This window comes from Ranitomeya imitator, chromosome 2 (genome assembly GCF_032444005.1).
Source record: "Ranitomeya imitator isolate aRanImi1 chromosome 2, aRanImi1.pri, whole genome shotgun sequence".
In the NCBI taxonomy this organism is placed as follows: domain Eukaryota; kingdom Metazoa; phylum Chordata; class Amphibia; order Anura; family Dendrobatidae; genus Ranitomeya; species Ranitomeya imitator.
Window position 1 is genome coordinate 652,109,216 of NC_091283.1, and position 23,897 is coordinate 652,133,112.

Below are 23,897 nucleotides of genomic sequence, written 5' to 3' on the forward strand. Positions count from 1 at the left end.
TAACACTCCCTGTATAAGGGTGGTCCATCTGGCCAGCTCGCCCGTGGGAGGATCGTTGTCACGGTCCAGTGGGTCCGCCCCTTCGTTCCTTCTTTGTGTCTCCGTCGTTGTCACACACAGTACGTTTTTTTTTATATATATATATACAATACAGATCAAAAGTTTGGACAAACCTTCTTATTTAAAGATTTTTCCGTATTTTCATGACTATGAAAATTGTACATTCACACTGAAGGCATCAAAACTGAATTAACACGTGTGGAATTATATACTTAACAAAACAGTGTGAAACAACTGAAAATATGTCTTATATTCTAGGTTCTTCAAAGTAGGCACCTTTTGCTTTGATGACTGCTTTGCACACTCTTGGCATTCTCTTGACGAGCTTCAAGAGGTATCCACCGGAAATGGTCTTCCAACAATCTTGAAGGAGTTCCCAGAGATGCTTAGCACTTGTTGGTCCTTTTGCCTTCACTCTGCGGTCCAGCTCACCCCAAACCATCTCGATTGGGTTCTGGTCTGGTGACTGTGGAGGCCAGGTCATCTGGCGTAGCACCCCATCACTCTCCTTCTTGGCCCAATAGCCCTTACACAGCCTGGAGGTGTGTTTGGGGTCATTGTCCTGTTGAAAAATAAATGATGGTCCAACTAAACGCAAACTGGATGGAATAGCATGCCGCTGCAAGATGCTGTGGTAGCCATGCTGGTTCAGTATGCCTTCATTTTTTTTAATAAATCCCCAACAGTGTCACCAGCAAAGCACCCCCACAACATCACACCTCCTCCTCCATGCTTCATGGTGGGAACCAGGCATGTAGAGTCCATCCGTTCACCTTTTCTGCGTCGCACAAAGACACGGTGGTCGGAACCAAAGATCTCAAATTTGGACTCATCAGACCAAAGCACAGATTTCCACTGGTCTAATGTCAATTCCTTGTGTTCTTTAGCCCAAGCAAGTCTCTTCTGCTTGTTGCCTGTCCTTAGCAGTGGTTTCCTAGTAGCTATTTTACCATGAAGGCCTGCTGCACAAAGTCTCCTCTTAACAGTTGTTGTAGAGATGTGTCTGCTGCTAGAACTCTGTGTGGCATTGACCTGGTCTCTAATCTGAGCTGCTGTTAACCTGTGATTTCTGAGGCTGGTGACTCGGATAATCTTATCCTCAGAAGCAGAGGTGACTCTTGGCCTTCCTTTCCTGGGGCGGTCCTCATGTGAGACAGTTTCTTTGTAGCGCTTGATGGTTTTTGCAACTGCACTTGAAGACACTTTCAAAGTTTTCCCAATTTTTCGGATTGACTGACCTTCATTTCTTAAAGTAATGATGGCCACTCGTTTTGTTTTACTTAGCTGCTTTTTTCTTGCCATAATACAGATTCTAACAGTCTATTCAGTAGGACTATCAGCTGTGTATCCACCAGACTTCTGCACAACACAACTGATGGTCCCAACCCCATTTATAAGGCAAGAAATCCCACTTATTAAACCTGACAGGGCACATCTGTAAAGTGAAAACCTCTTGAAGCTCATCAAGAGAATGCCAAGACTGTGAAAAGCAGTCATCAAAGCAAAAGGTGGCTACTTTGAAAAACATAGAACATAAGACATATTTTCAGTTGTTTCACACTTTTTTTTTAAGTATATAATTCCACATGTGTTAATTCATAGTTTTGATGCCTTCAGTGTGAATTTACAGTTTTCATAGAAAATACAGAAAAATCTTTAAATGAGAAGGTGTGTCCAACCTTTTGGCCCGTACTGTACATTTTTCTGACCTCTCCCGTTTTTGACTCATGTATAACAAAACGTGTGTATATCGTTGTATTGTGCAACATAATTACTCTAACTAAGGTCATATAATTGGATTCTTTAGGTAATAATGTTGTAGGCATGTTAATATGATATATATGATTTTCATTCTATATTACTGACAGCGGATTCAACAAATTATGATGCCATAATTTCTATATATGCCATTACATAAAGTATATTATACGGTCAGGAGTGAGCTTAAGTAATGTAGCAACTTAATATGTGTTCTTGTTATCATCGTAGGATGTTACTTTACACCTTTACGATCTAGCTCCGCTGACAGTGCAACGGACCTGCACGGATTCATGCCCTGCCCCGTGACCCGTGGCTGCTTTCGGCATCTGTATGTGTGGGAGGTTGCTATGGTATCTTCACCATGCTCCTCCTATACATGAAATCGACGCTGCCTTGAGTCCCGTGTTGTCATGGCAGTGAATTCATCACTTCTGGGCCGCGGCTCTGTCACTTCCGGTCCGGTGGATATTTATATATTTATGGACATCCGAAACGCGCGTCGGGGTGATGCGTCAGCCCTGCAAGTTCTTTTGTGCCACTCACTTGAGGTAACTATTTATATTTTGGCACTTACCACTTGGTATGCATAATACGGCAGTCCCCTTGCTCCAACCCTATATCAGGGAACCCCTCAGAATTTGTTTGGCGCAATCTTGCGCCTGTACATCGGTATTTGTATTTTGGTGAAATATGATAGATGCACAATATGGGGTGGGTGATTTTAATGACTCTCATTTATGCTTGATAGAATATTCCTGTTAATCCGCCTGTTTGCCTCTTGGGCTGAGGCATCCATTTTCAACAGCCATAGGTGCTTTAATGGCTGCATTTTATGTTCTCTGTTCCTGTCATTTACTTGTGGATTATTTCAATAAAGTATTACGTTTTACTATGGACTCATTGGATCGCATTTTTGTGTGTGGCTTCCACATTCCCCCCTTGGTTCAGGTTCATTAGCGATCAGTCCACAATAGTGGTCCAGCAATAGTTATAGCAGCAAAGAATTACTGGTAATTAAGATACAATTTGTATATTGGATTTTGACATGTTGTTGCTGCCCTTTTTCTTGAGTATTTACCATTTGTAGAGCAGGGCTGCAGCCAGCCCATTAGCAACCCGCAGTCATGTGACACGGGCACCGATGGGAAGAATTAGTGACATTCTTCTGGCGTGAGCATGTTAAATGCCGCTGTCAGAGATTGACAGCGTCATCTAAAATGTCAACAGCTGCAGGTAGATCGCTATTCACCCTAGGCTGTTAAGGGCACATGTCAGCAGTTCAAATCAGCTGACATGTGCTGGAAAAGTTGCGAGCTCACAGCCGGAGCCAACAGCAAACAGCAGGAGCCCACCTCAGATGTAACTATATGTCTAAGGTGGGAAAAGGGTTAAAGCTTGTTGCCTAGGAAACTGACCAATGCTGCTGTGTTGCAAATAAACAGTGCATTGAAGCTGGCTGGGATTAACAGGTAACGTGTTCCAGCAATCCTGACCAGCTTCGAAACAGCGCTTATAAGCTCAATAGAAAAGAGCTTGTAAGTACTGCACATGTTCTGCTATCTAGCATAGGTGGTCGATCTCCAAGGCAATGAGCTGTGGACAGAAGAGGTGTTACCATCTCAAGAATGGTTGAAAATGTTAATACTCCGTCAATTGCAAAATTGATTGTATTTACAAGCACTATCCAACAATACCTATTTATCAAGCTGGAACTAACCCTTTAACTTTATGTATGTGTACGACATCTTTTTCAGGCAAATATCACCTATAACATGGTGAAAAAGCACTATACAGTTATATGAAAACGTTTGGGCACCCCTATTAATCTTAAGCTTAATGTTTTATAAAAATTGTTTTTTTTTTTGCAACAGCTATTTCAGTTTCATATATCTAATAACTGTTGGACACAGTAATGCTTCTGCCTTGAAATTAGGTTTATTGTACTAACAGAAAATGTGCAATCTGCATTCAAACAAAATTTGACAGGTGCATAAGTATGGGCACCCCACCAGAAAAGTGACATTAATATTTAGTAGATCCTCCTTTTGCAAAAATAACAGCCTCTAGTCACTTCCTGTAGCTTTTAATGAGTTCCTGGATCCTGGATGAAGGTATTTTTGACCATTCCTCTTTACAAAACAATTCCAGTTCAGTTAAGTTTGATGGTTGCCGAGCATGGACAGCCCTCTTCAAATTATCCCACAGATGTTCAATGATATTCAGGTCTGGGGACTGGGATGGCCATTCCAGAACAGTGTAATTGTTCCTCTACATGAATGCCTGAGTAGATTTGGAGCGGTGTTTTGGATCATTGTCTTGCTGAAAGATCCATCCCCTGCGTAACTTCAACTTTGTCACTGATTCATGAACATTATTGTCAAGAATCTGCTGATACTGAGAGGAATCCATGCGTCCCTCAACTTTAACAAGATTCCCGGTGCCGGCATTGGCCACACAGCCCCAAAGCATGATGGAACCTCCACCAAATTTTACTGTGGGTAGCAAGTGTTTTTCTTGGAATGCTGTGTTTTTTTGGCCGCCATGCATAACGCCTTTTTGTATGACCAAACAACTCAATCTTGGTTTCATCAGTCCACAGGACCTTCTTCCAAAAAGAAATTGGCTTCTCCAAATGTGCTTTTGCATACCTCAGCCGACTCTGTTTGTGGCGTGCTTGCTGAAACGGCTTCTTTCGCATCACTCTCCCATACAGCTTCTCCTTGTGCAAAGTGCGTTGTATAGTTGACCGATGCACAGTGACATCATCTGCAGCAAGTTGATGCTGCAGCTCTCTGGAGGTGGTCTGAGGATTGTCCTTGACTGATCTCACCATTCTTCTTCTCTGCCTTTCTGATGTTTTTCTTGGCCTGCCACTTCTGGCCTTAACAAAAACTGTACCTGTGTTCTTCCATTTCCTTACTATGTTCCTCACAGTGGAAATTGACAGGTTAAATCTCTGAGACAGCTTTCTGTATCCTTCCCCTGAACAACTATGTTGAATAATCTTTGTTTTAAGATGATTAGACAGTTGTTTTGAGGAGCCCATGATGCCACTCTTCAGAGGAGATTCAAACAGAAGAACAACTTGCAAGTGGCCACTTTAAGTAGCTTTTCTCATGATTGCATACACCTGGCTATGAAGTTCAAAGCTCAACGAGGTTAGAAAACCAAACAAAGTGCTTTGGTAAGTTAGTAAAAAGTAGGTAGGAGTATTTAAAACAAGAAAATGAGTGCCCATACTTGCCCATACTTTTGCACCTGTCAAATTTTGTTTGAATGCAGATTGCACATTTTCTGTTAGTACAATAAACCTCATTTCAAGGCTGAAACATTACTGTGTCCAACAGTTATTAGATATATGAAACTGAAATTCAGTGGGGCAAAAAAGTATTTAGTCAGCAATAGTGCAAGTTCCACCACTTAAAAAGATGAGAGGCGTCTGTAATTTACATCATAGGTAGACCTCAACTATGGGAGACAAACTGAGAAAAAAAAAATCCAGAAAATCACATTGTCTGTTTTTTTTAACATTTTATTTGCATATTATGGTGGAAAATAAGTATTTGGTCAGAAACAAACAATCAAGATTTCTGGCTCTCACAGACCTGTAACTTCTTCTTTAAGAGTCTCCTCTTTCCTCCACTCATTACCTGTAGTAATGGCACCTGTTTAAACTTGTTATCAGTATAAAAAGACACCTGTGCACACCCTCAAACAGTCTGACTCCAAACTCCACTATGGTGAAGACCAAAGAGCTGTCAAAGGACACCAGAAACAAAATTGTAGCCCTGCACCAGGCTGGGAAGACTGAATCTGCAATAGCCAACCAGCTTGGAGTGAAGAAATCAACAGTGGGAGCAATAATTAGAAAATGGAAGACATACAAGACCACTGATAATCTCCCTCGATCTGGGGCTCCACGCAAAATCCCACCCCGTGGGGTCAGAATGATCACAAGAACGGTGAGCAAAAATCCCAGAACCACGCGGGGGGACCTAGTGAATGAACTGCAGAGAGCTGGGACCAATGTAACAAGGCCTACCATAAGTAACACACTACGCCACCATGGACTCAGATCCTGCAGTGCCAGACGTGTCCCACTGCTTAAGCCAGTACATGTCCGGGCCCCTCTGAAGTTTGCTAGAGAGCATTTGGATGATCCAGAGGAGTTTTGGGAGAATATCCTATGGTCTGATGAAACCAAACTGGAACTGTTTGGTAGAAACATAACTTGTCGTGTTTGGAGGAAAAAGAATACTGAGTTGCATCCATCAAACACCATACCTACTGTAAAGCATGGTGGTGGAAACATCATGCTTTGGGGCTGTTTCTCTGCAAAGGGGCCAGGACGACTGATCCGGGTACATGAAAGAATGAATGGGGCCATGTATCGTGAGATTTTGAGTGCAAACCTCCTTCCATCAGCAAGGGCATTGAAGATGAAACGTGGCTGGGTCTTTCAACATGACAATGATCCAAAGCACACCGCCAGGGCAACGAAGGAGTGGCTTCGTAAGAAGCATTTCAAGGTCCTGGAGTGGCCTAGCCAGTCTCCAGATCTCAACCCTATAGAAAACCTTTGGAGGGAGTTGAAAGTCCGTGTTGCCAAGCGAAAAGCCAAAAACATCACTGCTCTAGAGGAGATCTGCATGGAGGAATGGGCCAACATACCAACAACAGTGTGTGGCAACCTTGTGAAGACTTACAGAAAACGTTTGACCTCTGTCATTGCCAACAAACGATATATTACAAAGTATTGAGATGAAATTTTGTTTCTGACCAAATACTTATTTTCCACCATAATATGCAAATAAAATGTTAAAAAAACAGACAATGTGATTTTCTGGATTTTTTTTTCTCAGTTTGTCTCCCATAGTTGAGGTCTACCTATGATGTAAATTACAGACGCCTCTCATCTTTTTAAGTGGTGGAACTTGCACTATTGCTGACTGACTAAATACTTTTTTGCCCCACTGTAGCTGTTGCAAAAAAAAAACAATTTTTATAAAACATTAAGCTTAAGATTAATAGGGGTGCCCAAACTTTTTCATATAACTGTATAAATGCCAAAAAGCATGAATATATGCACACTAATGTCAAAAGGACTTGCTGTGCATATGTTGCTTCTTTTTTCATTTCTTTTAACCGCTTCAGGTTTTGGAAGTTATAAAGTGGCTAACACAAGTGAGCGCTTCATTCTCTCGGCGTCTTCCTCTTAGAAGCTGCCACTTTCTTATGGAATTGAAAAAAATATATATAGATGTCGATGGTGAAGACATCAGAAAAGACACTGCAGGAAAAAATGCTTTCATAGTTTTTATTAAACTTCTTCTGGTCCCAAAATGTGCGGGTACACCGGCATCCCGAAGACTTTGTGTGTGTATATACCTTTTAGTGTTTGTTTTCCCAAGTAGTAATATGAGTGATCACTTACTGATTGCTGGGGTCTGACCATTGGAACCTAAGCAATCCCATCCCGAAAACGGATATCTGCAGAGCCTCATATGAATAGAGCAGAATTTGAGTATGGTTCATTCATTGACTATATCACTGCTGGGGAAAGCTGAGCACTGTTCTTGGCTATCTCTAGCAGTCCCATAGACAATAAATGAAGCAGAGGTACTTATTCTCACTTTTTTTTATTTAAACAAATTGATTATTGCAGTTTCATAAATATTACATTCTGGTAGCAGCATTTTTTAAATTTTTGTTTACATTTTAAACATGCCAATAAAGTATTATGTTAGTTTCGTGACCTCCATGGTGTTTGTGATAGATTGAGATGTACAATAAAACATTATATTATGGTACTGTATCAGGCAGAAAAATCAATGTAAATACTTTTATGTCCAACAATGACACAAGTATTCTCTGAGTGTCTCCATTATTCATAGCAGGTCCTCATTTGCCCTCTCAATAGTCACACACGGCCCGTCCAATGTCTACCTTTGTGGTGAAAGCAGACCATACTGTCTGGCCTATTTACCCAAGGAATGCACATCCTCCGCTGGGAAAGAGCTACACGCTGTCTGCCTATTCCAGGCTGCTGCATTTATTTTCCTCCCCATGACTAGATCACATCTAAAAGAAATAGGTGCAAGAAGAACCCCTATCTTCACCAACAGAATTCTGTATTTTACCGGAGAAATTGGCTAAGTTCTGATCATTTTATGGTGATAATGTTATTGGTTGTTTCGAATAAAATAACTTTTTGTTTCATCATTCAGGGCTCTGGACATCTGGGTCCCAGCAGCAGGCCAGAAGCTTGGTCTCCAGAATGGACAATGAGCAGACTGAGCAAATATTAAGTCTGACCTTGGAGATCATCTATCTTCTGACTGGAGAGGTTAGAGATGATGGGGTCTCTGTCACAAGAAAGTAGAGTAGACTAAAAATGTGTTATGTCTTATTGTTCTTCCCTTTTATTAATCATTTTTAGGATTATGGCCCATTGAAGCCGGCTGTTGATCATGTTTCAGTCTCAGGAAAGATGGGTAGAGCGCAAAGCTCTATAACATTGTCTTCCTCCACCCCAATACGTGAGAGAAACAATGATAAGAAGATCTTAGAACTAACACACAAGATGATACATCTGCTGACGGGAGAGGTGAGGGCTTCTGGGAACTTAAGAACATTTTACAGTTACACCAAGGAAGGTGTCTGGATGAGGATGTATCTGTGTGTGTGTTTCAGGTTCCTCTAAGGTGTCAGGATGTCACCGTCTATTTCTCCATGGAGGAGTGGGAGTATTTAGACGGACACAAGGATCTGTACAAGGACCTTTTAACGGAGACTTATCAGCACCTCAAATCACTGGGTAAAAGAGAGAGAAATTTTGAGGGGGGTCGAGACACCCTCATTATCTGATTACCACATCTAAGCAATGTATTTAGACACTGCATTTCTTTTAAACAGATGAGTCCAAGAGAAATACACAACAGAGATGTTCCAGTCCACAGGAACGTAAAGAAGAAAACCAAAGTATGACTCAAGATTGTATTAGGGAGCCTAACCAAGCCTGCGACAAGAAATGCAACAAGGTATTTATAGTTAAATTTCAAAGTCAAGTTGTATTACCCTAATTGTTTCTCACTATGGAGAATACATTTCTAGCAATCTCAAGGCACAATCAGGCTCGTGCTGATACATTTAGGATTGATGCTAGCTCGGATACTAGACTTTTACTCCCTTAGATGCCACACAAAATGGGGGCCAAGGCATTCTAACGGTTAGACAGAAGGCAATGGCTTCATCTGTCATCCCACTCAATTTCTCCTATTACCCATTCATTTTGCAAAGATGCGATAAGGGGATAGCTGGCAATTTGTGGCCTTGGGCAAGTGCACAGCAGTGGCCCATGAGCAGCAGCTCTTCCTTATTGTGGTTACCTCTGCATGCTTCTCTAAGCAAGTAGAGGTTACAAGGCTTTAAAAAGATAAAGCATGTGTATTGATGGGTTAATTATTGTCAGATGGTGACTAGATTCTCAGCCACTTCTCTCAATGCGTATCGGTGTGCTTACCTGTGCTACCTAGAAAGGTGACTGACTCTAGTTGGCACGTGACTGCCACTATGCCAGATGTATATGTGTGGTCACTACATTGGGAACAGAAATCGTGACATTGTGTGCATACCGCACTATCATGATTTTTTAGAAAACACCAGTGATTGTCTTACCGCTGTCTCTAACATCATGTCCTCCCTCTATCTGAAACTTAACCTGTCAAAAACTGAACTCCTCGTGTTCTCTCCCTCTACTAACCTACCTTTGCCTGACATTGCCATCTCCGTGTGCGGCTCTATCATTACTCCAAAGCAACATGCCCGCTGCCTTGGGGTCATCCTTGATTCTGACCTTTCATTCACCCCCCACATCCAATCACTGGCTCGCTCTTCTTACCTGCATCTCAAAAACATTTCTAGAATTCGCCCTTTTCTTACTTTCGACTCTGCAAAAACTCTTACTGTTTCACTTATTCATTCTCGTCTGGACTATTGTAACTCTCTACTAATCGGCCTCCCTCTTACCAAACTTTCCCCGCTCCAATGTGTCCTGAATGCTGCAGCCAGGATCATATTCCTCACCAACCGTTACACCGATGCCTCTACCTTGTGCCAGTCATTACACTGGCTACCCATCCACTCCAGAATCCAGTACAAAACTATTACCCTCATCCACAAAGCACTCCATGGCTCAGCACCACCCTACATCTCCTCCCTGGTATCAGTCTACCACCCTACCCGTGCCCTCCGCTCCGCTAATGACCTCAGGTTAGCATCCTCAATAATCAGAACCTCCCACTCCCGTCTCCAAGACTTTACACGTGCTGCGCCGATTCTTTGGAATGCACTACCTAGGTTAATACGATTAATCCCCAATCCCCACAGTTTTAAGCGTACCCTAAAAACTCATTTATTCAGACTGGCCTACCGCCTCAATGCATTAACCTAACAATCCCTGTGTGGCCTATTTATAAAAAAAACAATCAGGTTCCTCGCATCATGTTCTCATACACTTTATGCAGTTAATAGCCCTCTGTGTCTGTACTGCTACATACTTAGGCAGTTAACTGGTTCATGCAGCTTTACATGAACACCCGAGCCTTACACTATGGCCGGTCCGAATAACTAAAGCAATTGTTACCATCCACCTCTCGTGTCTCCCCTTTTCCTCATAGTTTGTAAGCTTGCGAGCAGGGCCCTCATTCCTCCTGGTATCTGTTTTGAACTGTATTTCTGTTATGCTGTAATGTCTATTGTCTGTACAAGTCCCCTCTATAATTTGTAAAGCGCTGCGGAATATGTTGGCGCTATATAAATAAAAATTATTATTATTATTATTATCATGATTCATCAGTCTGCAACTACAGAGGGAGTACAGAAATTTGTCTAGAGCCCGGAGAACGCATTTTAGGCTATAGAGCCAGTAAGACATCCAAGGGTACTGCACAGATACAATAGCAGAACTGAGGACCAAGGTAACGACCACTGCTTAATTTATTACCTACAGTGGGGAAAATAAGTATTTGATACACTGACGATTTTGCAAGTTTTGCAGCTACAAATAATGGAGAGGTCCGTAATTTTTATCGTAGGTACACTTCACCTGTCAGACACAATCTTTAAAAAAAAAAAATCCAGAACATAACATTGTATGATTTCTACATAAGTAATTTGCATTTTATTGCATGAAATATGTATATAATACAATAAAAAAACTGAATTTAATATTTGGTACAGAAACCTTTGTTTGCATTTACAGAGGTCAGACGTTTCCTGTAGTTCTTGACCAAGTTTACACACACTGCAGCAGGGATTTTGGCCCACTCCGCCATACATATTTTTTCTAGATCTTTTGCTTGTCGCTGGGCAATATTAAGTTTCGGCTCCCTCCAAAGATTCTCTATTGGGATCAGGTCTGAAGATTGGCTAGACCACTCCAGGACCTTGAAATGCTTCTTACTGAGCCACTCTTTAGTTGCCCTGGCTGTAGGTTTCAAATCATTGTCATGCTGGAAGACGCAGCCACAACCTATCTTCGATGCTCTTGCTGAGGGAAGGAGGTTGTTGGCCAAAATCTCTCAATACATGACCCCATCCATCCTCCCTTCAATATGGTGCAGTCGTCCTGTCCCCTTTGCAGAAAAGCAACTCTAAAGTATATTTCCTCCACCATGCTTCACGGTTGGGACGGTGTTCTTGGGCTTGTACTCAACCTTCTTCCTCCAAACATGCCGAGTGGAGTTGATGCCAGAAAGATCTATTTTGGTCTCATCTGACCACATGACCTTCTCCCATGCCTCCTCCTCATCCAGATGGTCATTGATGAACTTCAAACGGGCCTGGACATGTGCTGGCCTTGCATGCCCTGCAGAATTTTAATCCATGATGGCATAATGTGTTACTGTTAATGTTTGAGACTCTGGTCTCAGCTCTCTTCAGGTAATTGACCAGGTCCTCCGGTGTAGTTCTAGGCTGATTCCTGACCTTTCTCAGTATCATCCTTATCCCATGAGGCGACATCTTGCATGGAGTCTCAGACCGAAGAAGATTGACAATCATTTTGTGTTTCTTCCATTTTCTAATAATTGTGCCAAAGATGTTGCCTTTTCGCCAAGCTGCTTGCCTATTATCCTGAAGCCCATCCTAGCCTTGTGCAGGTCTACAATTTTGTCCCTGTTGTCACTAGACAGCTCTTTGGTCTTGGCCATGGTGGAGAGTTTGGCGTGTGATCGATTGTGTGGACAGGTGTCTTATATACAGGCAATAAGTTCAAACAGGTGCAACTAATACATGTAATGAGTGCAGAGTAGGGGGGCTTCTTAAAAACAACCTAACAGGTCTGTGAGAGCTAGAATTCTTGCTGGTTGATAGGTGATCAAAAACTTGTTTCATGCAATAAAATGCTATTTAATTATATAAAAATCATACAATGTGATTTTTTTGGTTTTTATTTTTAGATTCTGTCTCTCACAGTTGAACTGTACCTACAATAAAAATTACAGACCTCTCCATTCTTTGTAGGCGGGAAAACTTGCAAATCCGTCAGTGCATCAAATACTTGTTTTCTCAACTGTGTATATACTGTAAATGAAGAAACAATACTGCACAGGTACTTGGAAAGGGTTGAGGAAAAAAAGTGTGTGGCTGATAAATTGTATGCTGTTTTCACAGAATTAATTCCTATATAGTTACCTCCATTGTTAAATAGACAAAACAGTCTTTTTAACCTCTTTCTGACATGAGACGTAATATTCCATCCCTGTACCCTGGGCCTATTTGACCATGGATGGAATATTACATCTGAGCGATTGCCCGCTCTCACAGGGGGTGTGTGAGCGATCACCGCTGGGTGTCAGCTGATTCTGACAGCTGACGCCCAGCACACAATCGCAGCATTCCGGGAGCAGGCAGAGGGCTGACAGCCCCTCTGCCCTTGGATAGGAGACCCTGCGGCGTGATGCGGGGTCCCGATTGTTGCCAAGGTGACCCGATGTCGTCATGACGACACTCGAATCACCAGACCTAGGAAACTTGCTGATGATGCCCAGTGCATGATGAGTAAGTTTGTCAGTGCAGACCTGACAGTTTCTGCAGCATGGAGATGCTGCTTCATCCCCATACTGTAGAAGCGATCAGACTCCAAAAGATGATTGTCCCATAGTGGGACAAAGTAAAAAAAGTTTAATTGTAAAAATATTTTAAAATAATAATATAAAAAATCAAAAGATATTGTATCTCTAAATAAATACTTTAATGAAAAAAACAACAATAAAAGTACACATACTTGGTATCACCGCGTCCACAGTGCCCCAACCAATAAAACTGTCCCAATAGTTAACCCCTTTAGTGAACACTATTAAAAAAGGGCAAAAAACAATGCTTTATCATTATACCGCCAAACAAAAAGTATAATAAAATAAAAATATATATAAATAACCATGGTACCGCTGAAAAAGTCATCTTGTCCCGCAAAAAAAGAAGCTGCCATACAGCTCCATCAGTGGAAAAGTAAAGAAGGTATAGCTCTCACAATAAAGCGATGCAAAAATAATTACCGTATATACTCGAGTATAAGCCGAGAATTTCAGCCCATTTTTTAGGCTGAAATTGCCACTCTCTGCTTATACTCGAGTCATTCCCAGGGGTCGGCAGGGGAGGGGGAGCAGGGGCTGTCTAATTATACTCACCTGCTCCTGGCGCAGTTCCTGCACATCCCTGGTTCTCCAGGTGCCGGCAGCTTTTAACTGTGAGTGGTCACATGGTACCGCTCATTACAGTAATGAATATGGACCCAACTCCACTCCCATAGGGGTGGGGCTGCATATTCATTACTGTAATGAGCGGTACCATGTGGCCGCTCAACACAGGAAGAAGCTGCCGACGTCCGGAGAACCAGGGACGTGCTGGGACCGCGCCAGGAGCAGGTGAGTATAACGGGGGCATTGTTCGATATCCATTATAAGGGGCAAATGTTTCTATGGAGCATCATATGGGGCCATAATCAGCATTTGTGCAGCATTATATGAGGCAAATGTCTGTATGGAGCATCTTATGGGGCCATAATCGGCATTTCTGGAGCATTATATGGGGCAAATGTGTCTATGGAGCATCTTATGGGGCCATAATCAGCATTTGTGCAGCATTATATGGGGCAAATGTCTGTATGGAGCATCTAATGGGGCCATAAGCGGCATTTGTGGTGCATTATATGGGGCAAATGTCTATATGGAGCATCTTATGGGGCCATAATCAGCATTTGTGCAGCATTGTATGGGGCGTATTTTGTATGGAGCATCTTATGGGTCTCCAAATTCAATATGGATATTCAAAAACACTCAAGGCGGTGTCCGTCTTTTTTAGGATTGCATAATAGCGCCATCTGCCACAGTTTTGTGCACTTCTGAAAAGAAGGACACGGCTGAAAATAGGCCAAAAGGAAGGGAGCCAGCACACCGAGGAAATGCAGGAAGCACGGATCTCCGTCCTGACGTGAAGAATATCCAAAAAAACGAAAAGATGATCCAGCTTCCAAATAAAATATAAAAGTTTAATCCAACATATTAAAATAAGGAGACGACTCCTGGGACGGCATCATACACATAGTAAGGCGAGCGACGCGTTTCGACCAAGCGGTCTTTATCACAGCTGATCTGCTAAATGACATATCCGGTATATATACAATATAGCACCAATCAAATGCTAGAAAAATGTCATGTGATACATAGGTCTAAAAAAAAAAAAAAAAAAAAAAAAATTCCAAAATGTACCCAATAAATTCAAAACAATAATGTGCAGAAGGATATATACAATAGATAATAAACAATAAACAATGCACAATGAATAAAAAATAAAGACATAAAGAAAATGAAGGAATACAGAGGGAGGGACATTGCTAGTAATGAAACATTAGTTCATTTCGTTTGTTCAAACCACCTGGAAACCTTGTACCTAGATTAAAGATCCAGAACGCTTCTCTGGTAAGTAACGCTCTGTGAATATCCCCACCGCGCGGAGGTTTTTTAATTTTCTCAATACCTATTACTTTCAAAGAAGCTGTATTGCGGCAATGAAAATCAATAAAATGCCTCGCCACCGAGGAAATGGTGCGACTATTATTTGTAGTGCATTTGATGTCATACAAGTGTTCCGATATGCGGTTTTTTAATTTCCGAGTAGTACACCCGATATATGATTTGTCACAAATCGTACAATCAATTTTGTAGACTACAAATCGTGTATTACAGTTTATAAATGTTTGAATTTTGTATTGATTTTTATTTCCTCCGGTACCAAAAAACTTGACGGTGGTAAGATGTCTGCACGTAGTGCAATTAGTTACATTACATTTATAACAACCTATACAATGCAACCAAGTATTAGTTGAATGTTCAGAAGAAAAGTGATTAGGAGATATTATGTTGCCTAAGGTGGGCGCTTTTCTGGCTACTATATTGCATCCCTTAGACAGAATCTGAGCAAGAGTGGGATCTTCAAATAAAATGGGCAAAGCTTGATTAATAATAGTTTTGATTTTATTGAACTGTGGACTAAATTGTAGACACACGTATGGTTTGTTGCCTATATTAGTTCTATTTATAATTTTCTTTTTTTTATTTTTTTTAATATTATCGCTTGTTCCACTGTCTATCTCTGAGGGGATAAGACTTGATTGCTCTTTCTGATTTACTATATGTGCTGCTCTGTCTAGCCTCCAATGCGGATATCCATGTTTTAAAAATTTGTTTCGTGATTGGATTAGATCTTTAAATAAATCATTATTATTGTTACAGTTTCGCTTCAATCTCGTGAATTCACCTACAGGAATTGCCTTAACTGTGTGCCTGGGATGACTACTTTTAGCGTGAAGTAAACCATTATCTGCCATTGGTTTTATAAAAGTTCGTGTGGAAATAAATTCATTAGGAACACCTGTCAACTCCAGATCTAAAAAGGAAATCTTGGACACAGCCTGAACATATGTGAATTTTAAATTGAAATTGTTGTCGTTAATATAATTTACAAAGTCCTGTATGGCAGATATATCGCCACGCCAAATAAACAGCGTATCATCGATGTATCTGCCATACCAATGAATACATGCAGAAAACGGATTGGAAACTGCAAAAAGGTGTGAATACTCCCAATAAGACATGACCAGATTTGCTAGGGAAGGTGAAAATTTAGCCCCCATGGCCACACCTGTGCATTGTAAAAAATATTCAGAATCAAAAGAAAAGAAATTATGCGTCAAAAGAAAATAAGTTACCTGTAAAATAAAATTAATCAGATCACTTGAATATGAACTATACTTGTTCAGATGGAATTGTAACGCTTGAATTGCAACATTGTGAGGGATACAAGTATATAAAGAAACGACATCGCAACTTAGCCAAGTATACTCCAATTTCCATTTCTTTTTTGTTATGATACCCACTATATCTTTGGTATCCTTAATATATCCTGGGGTCCTGGATACCAATGGCTGTAGTAAAGAATCAAGCCACTGGCCAAGAAATTCATTTAGAGATCCTACACTAGAGACTATGGGTCTCATAGGTGGAAAAGCGGCTTGTTTATGAATTTTAGGAAGCCCATATAAAATGGGCATAACTGGATGAGAAACTCGTAAAAAATCAGCCTGTTTAATGGTCAGGACCCCCAAAGATATTCCCTCTTCAATAATTTTGTCAATTTCAGATTTAAATGAGGGGGTAGGATCAGAAATCAATTTTTTGTAAATATTAGGGGCCGGTAAAGATTTTAAAATTTCATTTTTATAGTCAGAGGAATTCATGATGACAATTATGCCTCCTTTATCACTAGTTTTTATAACTATGCCATTCATATCTTTTATCTCCTGAATAGCTCGTTTCTGGTTTATAGATAAATTGTGTTTGACTGAAACCCTTTGATTCTGCAGGGTTTTCAGATCTCGCTCCACTATTTCTTGAAATTTATTCATACATTCAGCCCGAGACTGCAAAGGATAAAAAAAGGGGTTCTTTGTTACCAAATCTAGAGATTGATTGACCAATTTATTGGATTCAGTATCCTGATCCTGTAAATCCTGCAGAATCAAAAGGGACATTTGTTCATGAAAATCCAAAGAATGAAAAACATTTGTTGTTACAATGGCAGGTAATGGTTTACTTCACGCTAAAAGTAGTCATCCCAGGCACACAGTTAAGGCAATTCCTGTAGGTGAATTCACGAGATTGAAGCGAAACTGTAACAATAATAATGATTTATTTAAAGATCTAATCCAATCACGAAACAAATTTTTAAAACATGGATATCCGCAATGGATGCTAGACAGAGCAGCACATATAGTAAATCAGAAAGAGCAATCAAGTCTTATCCCCTCAGAGATAGACAGTGGAACAAGCGATAATATTAAAAAAAATAAAAAAAAGAAAATTATAAATAGAACTAATATAGGCAACAAACCATACGTGTGTCTACAATTTAGTCTACAAAATTGATTGTACGATTTGTGACAAATCATATATCGGGTGTACTACTCGGAAATTAAAAAACCGCATATCGGAACACTTGTATGACATCAAATGCACTACAAATAATAGTCGCACCATTTCCTCGGTGGCGAGGCATTTTATTGATTTTCATTCCCGCAATACAGCTTCTTTAAAAGTAATAGGTATTGAGAAAATTAAAAAACCTCCGCGCGGTGGGGATATTCACAGAGCGTTACTTACCAGAGAAGCGTTCTGGATCTTTAATCTAGGTACAAGGTTTCCAGGTGGTTTGAACAAACGAAATGAACTAATGTTTCATTACTAGCAATGTCCCTCCCTTTGTATTTCTTCATTTTCTTTATGTCTTTATTTTTTATTCATTGTGCATTGTTTATTGTTCATTATCTATTGTATATATCCTTCTGCACATTATTGTTTTGAATCTATTGGGTACATTTTGGAATTTTTTTTTTTTTTTTTTTTTTTTTAGACCTATGTATCACATGACATTTTTCTAGCATTTGATTGGTGCTATATTGTATATATACCGGATATGTCATTTAGCAGATCAGCTGTGATAAAGACCGCTTGGTCGAAACGCGTCGCTTGCCTTACTATGTGTATGATGCCGTCCCAGGAGTCGTCTCCTTATTTTAATATGTTGGATTAAACTTTTATATTTTATTTGGAAGTTGGATCATCTTTTCGTTTAGTTGAAAATAGGCCAGATGGAGTCCTGAGTAACTCTGGTACCTCATTATAGTGAATGGATCTCATTGAGTTTCATATGAATCACGTCACTGAGAGATTTAGATGGAAACACCAAAATAAGTGCTCAGTGTACGGTGTAAGTGCCGGATAAATGTGATCCCCAACGTTATGTAAAATGTTCCAAATAAAAGCTTCAACTCAATCCACAAAAAAAGCAAGTCCCCACTCAGGTCTGTCATCTGTTAATGGAAATATAGGGGGTTTCCACGTTACTGGTAGCACAAAGGCAAACTTTTATATTTTATTTGGAAGCTGGATCATCTTTTCGTTTTTTTGGATATTCTTCACGTCACGTCAGGACGGAGATCCGTGCTTCCTGCATTTCCTCGGTGTGCTGGCTCCCTGCCTTTTGTCCATATTTCGCTGACTACCGTGCACCCGAGATTTAACTCCTTATTTTCGGGACTGGCTACATATCATCACAAGTAAGTGCTTTCTCTGCTTTTATCATATTCTTATTTTTTTGGCACATTGCACCATGTCGGACACCACTACAAACTGCATGCAAAAAGCAGCTAAGGTTTTTTCTGGTACATTTGAAGGAAATATTGCTACATCTGAAATTTCTAACTCATGGTCTGCACTGAAAAAACTCATGATCCAAGAAACCAAAACTTGGTGGGATTTAACCACACTTCAGAATTACATATCCAAAACTATGGTGCCAAGAGGCTTGCGAATTAAGAAAAAAGCCACTACTGATTTGGGTACTTCATTCTCTGAGGAGTGGAACGAAATATTAAGCACCTGTTCACTTAATCTCATGCGTTTAATTGTGAAATATGAGGATAAAAAACTTAATGACATACAAAAAGAAATTGATGTATCTAAAGCAAGTCTGCAGAGTATGGACATCATTCTAGAAAATAACGTCTCGTACAAGAAAATTCAGGAAGACGTCACAATATTAGAAGATGAAATTATACAACGAAAGAAACGCAAATTTCAACAAGATTTGGACGACTATGCAACCAATAAAGTGTTTAACTGGAATGAAGGCATAGACTCCTCTAAAACACCCAGATCCATTCTGCGGTTTTCCAATCGCCGCAAAAAACACAACAAGCGTTTTGTAAGCTTTAGCTCAAGAGAGGGGGATTCTGACGATAATGGCTGCAGCACATCGGATGCCTCCCTCAATGAGCTCACGGATACCAGTCCCATTAGACATGTGAATAAGCCAAAAAACGCAAAAGGCGCGGTGGGAGGAAGCACAGAAAGTCTATATGGTGTGCAGACCCGCCGCAGGAAGGGTGCAATGAGATGAATAATAATGTTATAAACTTATCATCTAGATCTTTTACACAAGACCAATTGGAAGTATTGTCTTTTGGTTTAAATTTTGCGCCAGATCAAGACTTTAATCTTTTTACAACAATTTTGGACATCAATAAATTCATTCGGAATCTTACAATAAAAAAACATTTTTTTTCAGCCGAACAACAAGAATATTTGTCTGAGGAAAATTATGGGACAACAAATGTTTTTCATTCTTTGGATTTTCATGAACAAATGTCCCTTTTGATTCTGCAGGATTTACAGGATCAGGATACTGAATCCAATAAATTGGTCAATCAATCTCAAAATTTGGTAACAAAGAACCCCTTTTTTTATCATTTGCAGTCTCGGGCTGAATGTATGAATAAATTTCAAGAAATAGTGGAGCGAGATCTGAAAACCCTGCAGAATCAAAGGGTTTCAGTCAAACACAATTTATCTATAAACCAGAAACGAGCTATTCAGGAGATAAAAGATATGAATGACATAGTTATAAAAACTAGTGATAAAGGAGGCATAATTGTCATCATGAATTCCTCTGACTATAAAAATGAAATGTTAAAATCTTTAGCGGCCCCTAATATTTACAAAAAATTGATTTCTGATCCTACCCCCTCATTTAGATCTGAAATTGACAAAATTATTGAAGAGGGAATATCTTTGGGGGTCCTGACCATTAAACAGGCTGATTTTTTACGAGTTTCTCATCCAGTTATGCCCATTTTATATGGGCTTCCTAAAATTCATAAACAAGCCGCTTTTCCACCTATGAGACCCATAGTCTCTAGTGTAGGATCTCTAAATGAATTTCTTGGCCAGTGGCTTGATTCTTTACTACAGCCATTGGTATCCAGGACCCCAGGATATATTAAGGATACCAAAGATATACTGGGTATCATAACAAAAAAGAAATGGAAATTGGAGTATACTTGGCTAAGTTGCGATGTCGTTTCTTTATATACTTGTATCCCTCACAATGTTGCAATTCAAGCGTTACAATTCCATCTGAACAAGTATAGTTCATATTCAAGTGATCTGATTAATTTTATTTTACAGGTAACTTATTTTCTTTTGACGCATAATTTCTTTTCTTTTGATTCTGAATATTTTTTACAATGCACAGGTGTGGCCATGGGGGCTAAATTTTCACCTTCCCTAGCAAATCTGGTCATGTCTTATTGGGAGTATTCACACCTTTTTGCAGTTTCCAATCCGTTTTCTGCATGTATTCATTGGTATGGCAGATACATCGATGATACGCTGTTTATTTGGCGTGGCGATGTATCTGCCATACAGGACTTTGTAAATTATATTAACGACAACAATTTCAATTTAAAATTCACATATGTTCAGGCTGTGTCCAAGATTTCCTTTTTGGATCTGGAGTTGACAGGTGTTCCTAATGAACTTATTTCCACACGAACTTTTATAAAACCAATGGCAGATAATGGTTTACTTCACGCTAAAAGTAGTCATCCCAGGCACACAGTTAAGGCAATTCCTGTAGGTGAATTCACGAGATTGAAGCGAAACTGTAACAATAATAATGATTTATTTAAAGATCTAATCCAATCACGAAACAAATTTTTAAAACGTGGATATCCGCATTGGAGGCTAGACAGAGCAGCACATATAGTAAATCAGAAAGAGCAATCAAGTCTTATCCCCTCAGAGATAGACAGTGGAACAAGCGATAATATTAAAAAAAATAAAAAAAAGAAAATTATAAATAGAACTAATATAGGCAACAAACCATACGTGTGTCTACAATTTAGTCCTCAGTTCAATAAAATCAAAACTATTATTAATCAAGCTTTGCCCATTTTATTTGAAGATCCCACTCTTGCTCAGATTCTGTCTAAGGGATGCAATATAGTAGCCAGAAAAGCGCCCACCTTAGGCAACATAATATCTCCTAATCACTTTTCTTCTGAACATTCAACTAATACTTGGTTGCATTGTATAGGTTGTTATAAATGTAATGTAACTAATTGCACTACGTGCAGACATCTTACCACCGTCAAGTTTTTTGGTACCGGACGAAATAAAAATCAATACAAAATTCAAACATTTATAAACTGTAATACACGATTTGTAGTCTACAAAATTGATTGTACGATTTGTGACAAATCATATATCGGGTGTACTACTCGGAAATTAAAAAACCGCATATCGGAACACTTGTATGACATCAAATGCACTACAAATAATAGTCGCACCATTTCCTCGGTGGCGAGGCATTTTACTGATTTTCATTCCCGCAATACAGCTTCTTTGAAAGTAATAGGTATTGAGAAAATTAAAAAACCTCCGCACGGTGGGGATATTCACAGAGCGTTACTTACCAGAGAAGCGTTCTGGATCTTTAATCTAGGTACAAGGTTTCCAGGTGGTTTGAACAAACGAAATGAACTAATGTTTCATTTACTAGCAATGTCCCTCCCTCTGTATTTCTTCATTTTCTTTATGTCTTTATTTTTATTCATTGTGCATTGTTTATTGTTTATTATCTATTGTATATATCCTTCTGCACATTATTGTTTTGAATTTATTGGGTACATTTTGGAATTTTTTTTTTTTTTTTTTTTTTTTTAGACCTATGTATCACATGACATTTTTCTAGCATTTGATTGGTGCTATATTGTATATATACCGGATATGTCATTTAGCAGATCAGCTGTGATAAAGACCGCTTGGTCGAAACGCGTCGCTCGCCTTACTATGTGTATGATGCCGTCCCAGGAGTCGTCTTCCTTATTTTAATATGTTGGATTAACCTTTTATATTTTATTTGGAAGTTGGATCATCTTTTTGTTTTTTTGAAAATAGGCCAGATGGAGTCCTGAGTAACTCTGGTACCTCATTATAGTGAATGGATCTCATTGAGTTTCATATGAATCACGTCACTGAGAGATTTAGATGGAAACACCAAAGTAAGTGCTCAGTGTACGGTGTAAGTGCCGGATAAATGTGATCCCCAACGTTATGTAAAATGTTCCAAATAAAAGCTTCAACTCAATCCACAAAAAAAGCAAGTCCCCACTCAGGTTTGTCATCTGTTAATGGAAATATAGGGGGTTTCCACGTTACTGGTAGCACAAAGGCTCTGGAAAATCGAAATGGCTTTTCACCCGCCAAAAGAAATTCAGCAAATTCTCCGCTCCCAAAACCAAATGCCGCCAATTGTTCCAGCAAATTTTGCATTCAAAGAGTCAAATGGCGCTCCTTCCCTTCCAAGCGCTAATGTGCACCCAAACAGTGGTTTTCTCCCTCATGTAGGGTATCGGCGTACTCAGGAGAAATTACACAACAAATTTTGTTGTATGTTGTTTTTTTTTTGCCGGTTACCCTTGACAAAATGAAAAGTTTGGGACCTGAAGCACCTGAAGGGTTAATAAACTTCTTGAATGTGGTTTTGAGCACCTTGAGGGGTGCAGTTTTTGGAATGGTGTCACTTTTGGGTATTTTCTATCATATAGACCCCTTAAAGTGACTTCAAATGTGATGTGATCCCCCCAAAAATTGGTTCCTGGTCAACTTTTAACCCTTACAACAAAAAGAAAATGTTTGTTCCAAAACTGTCCTGATGTAAAGTAGACATGTGGGAAATGTTACTTATTAAGTATTTTGTGTGACATAACTCTAATTTAAGGGCATTAAAATTAAAAGTTGTAAAATTGCAAAATTTTCACCAAATTTCCGTTTGTTTTTTCACAAATAAAAGCAAGACATATCAAAGAAATTTTACCACTATCATGAAGTACAATATGCACGAGAAAACAATGTCATGATCAGTAGGATCCGTTGAAGTGTTCCAGAGTTATTACCTCATAAAAGGACAGTGGTCAGAATTGTAAAAATTGGCCCGATCATTAATGTGCAAACGACCCTCAGGGGGTAAAAGGGTTAAAGAGGCCCTCCTATAAACATTTTTTCCCTAAACCTGTGTGTGTATATGTAGTGTAGTGTCAGTGTGTTAATATACTGTGGCCTTCAGCATCATTCCACCCCTCTTCTGAGTAATGTGATTCAGGCTTTCTGGACCACACTGTACTCACTGTGATACAGAAGCCATTTTTTTACAGTGTAAGTCTATGGCGTGCCAGAATGAGGCTCCGTAGATTTGCTATGTAAAAGCCACTTAAGGCTCACGCATTTGACAGCTGTTGTGAGGTCCACTCTGAAGGGTCTGAAACTTTTTTCGGTACACCTCAGGAGTCAACTGGTATTTCCTTATCAGGGCCTGTTTGTTTGCCTCAGTCTCCATCATGTTGTAGAGAGAGAGAGAGACAAACACCACCAGAACTTTGCCTCGTAACCTTGGGTTTAATGATCAGGCCCACTAGTCATCAGGCGGCTGGTACTATATGCAGGCCTTTTCAAACCACCTCAAAAATGTGTCCATATCAGCGTCCTTGTCCATGATCAGAAAGTGTTTGGGACAGGGTATAAAGGTCTGGACATTACTGGACTCACTGTTTAGTGGGGTAGATGGCTCTTTCTGGAGTCGGGCTATCTCCAGCTGCTGATCTCTGTCAGCCTGTCGCT

General features: G+C 39.8%; 1 protein-coding gene across 2 annotated transcripts in view; it reads left to right on the forward strand.

The window, feature by feature from the left end:
• The window catches only part of LOC138667075 (zinc finger protein 3 homolog), a 105,634-nt gene that overhangs the window by 26,061 nt on the left and 55,676 nt on the right, over nucleotides 1-23,897 (forward strand). For both annotated transcript variants that reach the window (XM_069755348.1, XM_069755347.1), the window contains 4 exons: nucleotides 8,049-8,167; nucleotides 8,261-8,428; nucleotides 8,515-8,638; nucleotides 8,737-8,861. In XM_069755348.1, coding sequence (XP_069611449.1) covers nucleotides 8,099-8,167; nucleotides 8,261-8,428; nucleotides 8,515-8,638; nucleotides 8,737-8,861 — 486 coding nt within the window. In that variant the 5' untranslated portion in view covers nucleotides 8,049-8,098. The remainder of the gene's footprint in view (nucleotides 1-8,048; nucleotides 8,168-8,260; nucleotides 8,429-8,514; nucleotides 8,639-8,736; nucleotides 8,862-23,897) is intronic.